At 44.8% G+C, this 9,496-nt stretch overlaps 1 protein-coding gene across 3 annotated transcripts in view; it reads right to left on the minus strand.

Annotated features, from left to right (window-relative positions):
• CUX1 (cut like homeobox 1) overlaps positions 1-9,254 on the minus strand; it is a 1,097,219-nt gene extending 1,087,965 nt beyond the window's left edge. For all 3 annotated transcript variants that reach the window (XM_085649842.1, XM_085649843.1, XM_085649841.1), the window contains exon 1: positions 9,101-9,254. In XM_085649842.1, coding sequence (XP_085505968.1) covers positions 9,101-9,163 — 63 coding nt within the window. In that variant the 5' untranslated portion in view covers positions 9,164-9,254. The remainder of the gene's footprint in view (positions 1-9,100) is intronic.
• Positions 9,255-9,496: the final 242 nt, after the last annotated feature.

Below are 9,496 nucleotides of genomic sequence, written 5' to 3' on the forward strand. Positions count from 1 at the left end.
GGAGCCACACGACACATGCACAGGGCTATTGGGAAGGATACCCCACTGACACAGATTGGAGCTTCTGAATATTTGGGAGCCAATAGACCTCACTGCTGTGGAACAGCAATGGGTCACCCTGGGTTATACATTAGGGAAACGTGCAATTTTTATACATTGGGGAGCAACTGAGGTGCCGACCATGGGGGGGGATGGGCTAAGGAGTTAGATAAATGCATGATTTGCGAAAAGGAAGCATTTAAATCCAGAGGTTGCCCCAAGAAGTGGGGCAAATGGAACACTTACCGGGGGGGAGATATGCACCTCTCCTACTGTGGAGATGTAGCTGCGTGAACAACGACAGAACGGACATTTATGAGCAGGTGTATGGGGGTGTACCAATATACGAAAATTGTAATTCAATCCATATGTAAAGGTGTTTTATATGATATGGATACTGTGTTAACGGGGACCACTCAGTTCTATAAAAAAAAATGTTTTTAAAGACATAAATGTAGGTTGCCAGGCTTGGCCCTTGTGCATTTCCCCATAAGGTGGTCCAGATTGACAAGCTATTTAACCGTCCCCAATCCACTCAAAACCGATATTGAGACTCTATAAGCACGCAGTTGGCCTGAGTTCAATCTTCTAACCTTTCCATGATTACTCTGCCCAGAACCTTGGCAGAGGAGTCTGAGAGGGAAATGGGCAGTAGCATTTAGGGTCACCTTTAGAACCTTTTTTGAAAATCGGGGTCACCAATAACTCTGCTCAGGTTGTAAGAATATGATCATTGGCTTGCCCGTTCAGTACTTGTGTCAGGATCGGTGCCCATAGGTCACCACCCGGCCTTGCTGCTTTCCGCTGGCACTCTTCATGATGGCCCTAATAACTTCATCTAACATGGAGGTTATGGGCTTACAGCGGATATTAAATTGGCTAGATTGGGATAGATCCATATCCGCTGGGAATGGTATATGTGAAAAACTAAAGCTGCTAGAAAAGTGATCGGCCAGTGCCTGCATTAGAAAAGAAGGGTTAATCGTCTTCCAAAACAAAATGTAGTAATTGGTGGCAGCAGCTTCGTCCAACTGCCTTCCCCTATAGCTCCTTTTTCCAAGCAAACTGCGCCTCTTTGTATTGTTTTCCATAAGACACTACCAAAAGACGTCTGGGAGATGCATTGAGAACGAGACAACTTTTTTGACAAGCTCAACAATCGCATACAACTGTAAAGTACTTATTCAATGTACAGATCGTTTACGATCTCAATGTATACATCTTGTTGATTTCATTATGTGTGTATAATACAAAGACCAGTGTTTTATACATACGGTTTGGAGTCTTTTTGTAGCGTACGAAGTGTGTTGTGAGGGTGGTGGTGCTATTAATATCACTCATGGCCCAGTTTTCTTGTAAGCATATTATTTGGGCTGTTGTAGCTACACTATAGCAGTCAGGGAATAACAGCTTGCTCCTCAAACCAGCTGAATTCCATGAAATAACATGGATGAGGTCGGCCAGGTGACAACTATGGTTAAGATCTATGGTGAAGGAAAACTAGTAGCAGTAGGAATGGACTCATGAATTGCCGATAGTGTTTTGTGATGTTAGAAGGATATAAAACAAGCAGTTGCAATGCAATAGATCTCGCATTCACAAGAGTTCGCGCTATTGGCACTGTAAATGTCAATAGCTTAAATTCTCGCAAATGAGACCTATTGTATTGCAAATATTGTTTGTTTCCGTGTGCCCCATGCCGCGCTTGAACTTAGTAAGAGGCCACCCCACTTTTTAGACGAGTTGAATCTAAAGAAAGGGGCGTGGCTTCTAATAAGTGCAAGCATGGCATGGGGTGCTTGGAAACACCCCCCACAAAAAAATATTTGTAAAGCAATAGGTGCCACATTTGCGAGAGTTTAAGCTATTGTCAGATAACAATGCCAACAGCTCAAACTCTCCTAAATGCGAGACCAATGGCATTGCAAACAAGCGGCCGCCATTGTCCCGGCTGCTTGGAAAGTGAAAGCACGCATGGCGTGCTCGATATAAGGAAGGCACATCCTGCCTGCAGTAGGTCAAAACCCAATAAAGAAAATAGTTCTTACAAAGTAAATAACACAGATCGTGTAACAACCGAAGTAAAAGGGCGAGTCCTCATGGGAGGTTACAAATGAAGACAAGGCGGTACTAAGGAGGGACTAACAAACTGATTACCGAATCAAAAGCCAGCATTGACAAAGACAAAAGCCAATGATAAATATGGGTGGAGTGCGCTGCCCAGGCTCGACCTAAAAAGGAATGTCGGACCAACTAGGAGAGCCCACTATCTTAACTGCACTTTTACTTTCAGCAGGGATTTTCAATCAGGGTTTGTAATGCTGTGAGTGAAGACACAGAATTAGAACCAGTTGGTATAATTTTGATGACCAAATTTCCTTTGCCAACAGGGAGACACCCATTTAAAGACATGAAATTGGGACCAGTTGGTACGATGGATTTTCCGCTCCTGGGAAGCCATGGCTTGGCAGTTCGGGCTGGACTGTTCCCATGAGGCACAGGGTCAATACTGATTTGCATATATCTGTGCCTGAACTGGGATGGCGAGGTGAGATAAAGAACGAAGATGGATTTAACCCAGATCTGTAACTGGAGGGGAGTGTCTGAAAGGTTTCAGTGCTCCGTCCATCATCTCCTTGTGTTTACGATGGATTTGATGCCTATATTTTCCTTGTTAGTAAGGGGGCTGCCATTTTCAAAATAGGGTTTTGAGCTGAATCATCCTTAGTTCTATTACTGTGATGGATCTTGGGTCGAAGACATGACCAATGGCCCAATCTGAGCAAGTTTAGAAAGGATGATTATGGACTGTCAGTAAGCATCAGAAAGATTAGTAAAATCGGCATACCGAGTCTTGGTGGGAAAAGAGGCACGAGGATGAAGAGCACTAGGAAATAGATGGGCTAAATTGTCATTATCCCGTAAGTGCCTACAGAAAAACCCAAGGGGCAATAACTTGATGGAACCCAGTGAATCATTCATCAGATTGTGTTAGGCTAAATCTTTGTGCCAAACTTTTGCATCGAAATGAATTACCACACAGCCACCCTCCAAATCCATGATAGGTGAACCAACCCATTTAACACAACGGACCATCAAGACATTATGGGCTTCCAAAAGGGAAAGGTTGGTTTTGGAGTGAACCAATGCATCATCTTATTTTTAAGCTGGACGTATGACTAACACATATGGGGAGAGGGGAGGAGCATTCGCCATCTGTATGGTGTATGGAGTGCAGCTGCTGAAGATTAAGTACAACGTTGTCAGGGATCATGGGGCCAGGTACTACCCACATTATCGCCCCCATGCCCCTTTTGGCTAACAGTTGATATGAGAGCTGGAAGATCATAAGTTGGAGATGTGCCAGCGCCTCCCGGGATAACTCTCCCACTATCGGGTGCCCCTGACATGTCAGCATCATAAAGCTGATGGGCGACAGTGCCTGAAGAGGGGCGGGAAACCCTCCCCCTCGAGCTCAATGTAGCCACAGAAACATGGCCCCTTAAATCACCCACTCTGCCTTCAACCCATTGTTGGGCATAATGGTCATAGCTCAGTGACCTTCAGAGTGTGTCTCACTAGGAGAATGGGCATTTGTCATATTTGTCAATAATCTCGGTTTGATCACCCCTAGACGGATTGGTGACAGACTTCAAAGCATCAACAAATCAAGGCAGGAAATTATCTAGAAAGGCGGTATGGAAAATGTTGGTGCCTACTAGAGATTGAGTACCTGTCAGGCAAGTTATATTGGAACTAGTACCAGCAGGCACCAACTGGACAGGCACAAAGCCAGGACCAGATGGAGAAGCAGTGACAGTAGAAGAGATTGTGGTACACCTTCTACGCTTCACTGGAGGCAAAACAATCTTCCTTCAATCTACATAGTTTTGGCTTTTGTATAATGCCTAGGTTCTTTCAGGCATTACAATACAGACAGCCATAGCACGAGCTTCCGACAATATACGGAGCAGAAGACGAAGCTTCCACCACACACTAAGCAGACAGATCATAGCCAATCTCATAGCCATTTTCATCACCAGAACTTTGATGCTCATAATCCTGAATTACTTTCAAATGCATTAACTCCCCCCTCCCCCCCCCTCTAGATTTTTTCTTTGATCCTCTCTTGCTCTTAACTGCACGTCTCTGTGGCCTTGTCATTTCCACTAAGGTCTTCTGCTACAAACTTCCCATCTAGTCGACTAGACGCCCATGACTGGGTACCCATTTATGGACTACCGTTCCGTTGCAGTCAAGGCACTACATAGCATAAAACCATTCTCTTGTTACGACTAAAATGCAGTAATCCCAGAAGGTGTTTACGAAAAGTTATTTCTAATGGTGTGAGCTTCAGACCATGCATCAATTGGTTAGCGGGATTGCTTTCTTCAAAGTGTAAGTTAGAATCTAGAAATCACCTGGTTGGTTTATGAGATTATTCCTCCTTCTATAAAGGACTACTATAAGGAAATGGGAGGCAGTCACTTTTTGATGCCGTAGGTTGTATGTGACCTATTCAGGGACCAACTATCATGTTACCACTACCCATCACAGCAGGTATGTTTAAAATCCTGCCTCTTTTTCTACAATTTGTAACATTATTCACTAGCCTGTAATAATAACATTACATCAGTCGTGTAGCAAAACATTACACTTGACTTTTTTTTATTATCTCACAATGTCTACTGCAGCAGTGCAAGAAGCAACTAGAGCATCAACTGCAACCAGTCCCAAACAACAACAAAATTTAAAAAGAGAAGCAGCTTTTCAGCTCTCTTTTTAATTTCCCAACAAATCTGATATTGGCTGATCAGTGGATATTTCCAATATTGTCTTTATGCACTAATGAAATGGTCTACAGAAGTACATGCACCTGCGCTTTACCACATATTCTAAAAGGTTTCAACTATGCGTGCAACAAATTAGAACCACATACTATTTGACAGTGCAGACATCTACAACCAAAAGACACAGAAAAAGATTTCAGAAAAGGCTGGTGCGCATGTAAGTGTTATCACGCATTACAAGTACAAAATTATACAACACCATAAGTAAAGGGAAAACATCATAGTATTCACTGTAAATTGTAGACCACAACAACATATCCTGGTTATCCCCCAAGAATTGGAATAGATCCCATTTATTGCACATGATAAATTCTGAACCCCGAAGAGTCAGATTATTTTTTCAGGTGCAATAAGTAGGGCCTACTCCTCTAACACACTATTAATTTGGGGCATTGCAGGTCGCATTGTATGTCTGTCACTTTATAAACTAACTCAGCTTTTTCTCCATTTGGTCAAAGAGTCCCTAAAGTGTTTAGAACAGTTCTACAGTTCATGGTGGTAGGCATTTCAAATTTACGTTTTTCAAATACTATTCTCAAAAAAAAAGTTGAATTGTTTTTGTTTTTAAATAAGTCATCAAAGTGTGCTGAAAATTGATACCACCAACGCATAATGTAATCTAAAACTGATGAGGGGCCACATTTCACGAACGTTTAAGTAGCAGTTGGTATGTTCTTTATCAACCCTAGTAATTTAAAGTTCTGGAACAAGAGAATAAAATGGGTTGCAGAATGAGCAATGGTGCGAACAGCCCTAGACCAAAGAGGGTCATCCGATGGTCCCTCCGAGAATGAAGATGGCATTCAGTGACCTTACACCACTGCTAATTTCACGCTCTGCAAACCCATGAAATGTAAACACTCCATTACAGCTCTATTTTCTACTATAGAGCTTTACAGTTTCAAAGCATGGAATCACCACCGATACCCTTTTTTTCTGGCATACAAACTGTTAAGACTACATAGCACATATTAAATGCTTGCTATTGTACAATTAACTTTCACAGGTTAACCTACTCGCATGATATATAAAAAAAAAACTGTCTCGCTCGTGTTGAACACGACCATATTACAACAAAATCATACACAACTTCAGCATACTAGTAGAAAACATACATAAAATAAGAGCCCCCTAAAAAAAGTCCATCATCAATCTCAAGTTTAGTACAGTTAGTGTAAAGCTACAACCGCATCATTATATGCCGATAAAAGTCTTATAAGACTAAATCGGGTTTACGCTTTCTTATGTACATGTGGCACCAAACTAGTATAAAGTCAGGCTGCTCTGTGAGTGTATTACAGATCGATTAAAAATGAGAAGAAATAACTGAGCGTGCCGTTCCGATATTATAGGACTATCTGTTATATCATTGTATTCCACTTCCGACTAGACCCAAAAAGTGTGGTCATTTTTTCTTTTGCGAACTAAACATGCACATACATTCAAGTGAGTCAACCAGTACGAATATTAATCTCATTATCGATATAAATTTTAAATAGTGAATTTTCCCCAAGTACGGAAAAATGCTTTAAACAAAAAAATGTTTCACGGTTCACAAAATGGCAGTAGCAAAATGTAAGGCAGGTTCCAACGCAGCGTCTTGTTTTATTAAATTCAAGGCCGTTGACAGAGAACTAAAATCTAAATGATACATTTTTTGTCACAATCATCGTCTTACTCACGAACCAAAATGGCAATTTAATTTGAGTTCAAGTTTATATGAGTTAACAAATTAAAATGCCGGCGAGGTGCGTTTTAAGCGATGTACAACCGTGTACAGTTTGCGGTAAACTGATCCACTTTCAAATTCTGATCCAATTGAAGAAGAAAAAAAAAAGTGTCATCAAATGCAATAATGAAAACACAAAGGACAACGAAAAGGTTCCTGAAATGTACAGTTTGATCCCTTTGTTTACTAGGTTCAGCAACAGCTGTTCGGGGCATGATTTCGGACCGGACAAGCAATCCCAGCATCTAATGAGCGTTAAAAAAAAAAAAAAAAAAAAAAAAAAAAAAAAGAGTCCGATTCCAAGCGTCCCCGTAAAAGCCGCGAGCCGTGTCTGCGACAAGCGATGATAAACACGCCGCTTTGTGTCCTGGTGCTGCCCCCTGAAGTTTGTGTGAATGTCTATTGATCCGAGCCTGCTCTGCGGCTGCTGTCTGGGGCCGAAGCCGGATTCCCACACTGAGGCCACATTCCTCAGGGCTGCAAGGACAGTCTGGGCAGGCAGACAGCGGGGAGGGCGGCTTAAACCCGGACACCTGTGTCCAGAGGGGATCCCCACAGACAAGAGGGGGCCTCCCATCCTCTCTCTCCATACAGCAGTCTGAGCCCTTGCAATTAAACAACCCCCTCCCATTCTCAAGCTTTGGATGGGTGAGTCTAATCCTGAGTCAGAAGTGGAGACCTCTCACACTGTAGGCTAGTGTCCCCATGTAGGGCAAAAGGGCACCCTATTCTCCAAAAGAAACGAGTGCCAGCTTCTACCCACCACCCCGAACTACCCCCTGCTAAGAAAACACCCTCTTCCCACCACGGACAGCGATTCAGTCCACCTCACTATAAATAAATAAATAAAATAATAAGACCAGCCATCGCCACCCCGTCCCCCAAAACAAGCTTAGCATAGCAACCTCGGTCTAGCGCGAACCTTCGACCCCCACAACACACCGGAAGCCAGTGGGGAAAAGGTTATTAAAGGGCTCGTGGTAGAACAAATAATGCCACAACCTCCCAAACAGACATCGCACAAAAATACGGCTAGCCTCCCTCACCAACGCGAACCACTCCGGACACAGTGACCCACAACCAGGAGTGCGCCTCTCGATCCACCACACACTCCCCAATAGTTGGATACACTATCTGATGCCCTAAGATGCAACACAGAAGCTCCCCCGGAGTGAGACTCGGAGGGGGATAGTGGGGCAGAAGGCTCCGGTCATGTGCAAGTAGAAATCGAGTGACCGTGAAAGGGGGGAGGGGTGGTATGCTGCCCATCTAACTCAATGGATCGATAGGGACCTCTAAAACTAGAAAGCACCCTGTACAACCCCCCACCACCCCGCCAGTAGGGATCGGGGATGGTCAATGCGATGCGCAGGGAGCACCATCCACCGCTCACAGGAGCCCCGTCAGCAACTATCGGCTGCTGGCTGAACCCAGGCGAAGGCACCGCCGAGCGACTAACAATCAATAACGGGGAGCCCCCCCCCCCCCCAATCTTCACCCTCCGAGGGACTCCAGGCGCCCACTTTCAGCAACCCCACCCTTCATTAAAACTGCCATACGGAAACTCCAGAGTTCGAAAGAATGCTGTAGTACATGGCTATTATTATGGTCATGAACCTATGGCATAGAGAAAATGCCCTTCAAAAAAAAAAAAAAAAGAAAAAAAAAGTCCTGCAGGAACCCCATAATCCAGTTCTAAAACTGCACCCTAAACCCTCACAGACCTGCAAAGAACACAACCCCGCTGAACGCCCGGCGACTACTCCAACCTTTACAAGACTAACAGCAGAGCTACTTTTCAAAGACAAGTAAAGCACGCGTCACGAACAAACTTTTTTCATAATAAATTAACGAACTCCAGGCATATCCTTAAAATGTAAAACAATATAGTATCTGTAAAAAATTATTTTTGTTGTGAAACAAAAGTTTAAAAATATCAGATCCTGAATGTAAACAAACCCCCGCTCCCTAAAACCGTCTAAAATCCACAAAACATTTCGGCGGGTGATAAAAACACACAAATCCAGAACGATAATAGTTCATTTCACAACATAAACATTTTAAAAAATATAATTGACGCGTTTCTGTGAGGGGTGGTTGGTCCTCGAATAAGGCTCCGGGTGAGTGGAGGAAGCGGCGGCCGGCAGCGAGGAGAAACAGAAAATAAATCCTCAAAATACACAAAAAGGCGGAAAATAAGATAAAGTCCACCGAACAGAGCGGCCAACGAGTGTAAAAGAGACGGTTATCGGCTGCTAGAGCTGCGCTGGGCCCGGGGAGCGCAGCGCCCGCAGCCCCGGCGCCATCTTGGCTGATCGATGAATTGAACAAAGAGGATCAATTTCTGATAAAACGTTATCAATGAGAGGAGGCCCTGAGCCCAGCACTGGTCTTCCGGAGGCTCACCGAGCCCCGCAGCGGGCCTGCGGGAGCCCCCGGGCCCGGGCGACAAGAAGGCAAGGAGAGAGGAAGATATGCTGACCTGCAGCTGCTGTAAATCAAAGCGCTTCCAATATTGAAACATCGATCCCACATTGGCCGCCATCTTGAGACATATTGAGACGGAGTGAGCGGCTGATAGAGAGGGGCTGGAGTTCAGCGGGGAAGGGAGGGAGCAGGCGGGGCAGGGAGGGAGGGCGTAGGGAAGCCAACAAGACGCGGAGCAGGAATTCCCGCCCTTAGAGCGGAGTGGAGTGCAAGGGAAGGCGGCCTGGCTGTGGGCCGCGGCGCTCAGGCCTAGACAGCCGCTGTTGCCGCTGCCTCCTCCTGCTCGCGAGCTGTGGTCCGCGCGCCCTCCATTCCAGACAGGATTCCGCGCGCCGCGGTGTGGCGCAGCTCTCTCAGCCCGGCACAGAGCGGCTCAGGCGAAGGTTCACAC

This window comes from Triturus cristatus, chromosome 3_2 (assembly GCF_964204655.1).
Source record: "Triturus cristatus chromosome 3_2, aTriCri1.1, whole genome shotgun sequence".
Classification (NCBI taxonomy): domain Eukaryota; kingdom Metazoa; phylum Chordata; class Amphibia; order Caudata; family Salamandridae; genus Triturus; species Triturus cristatus.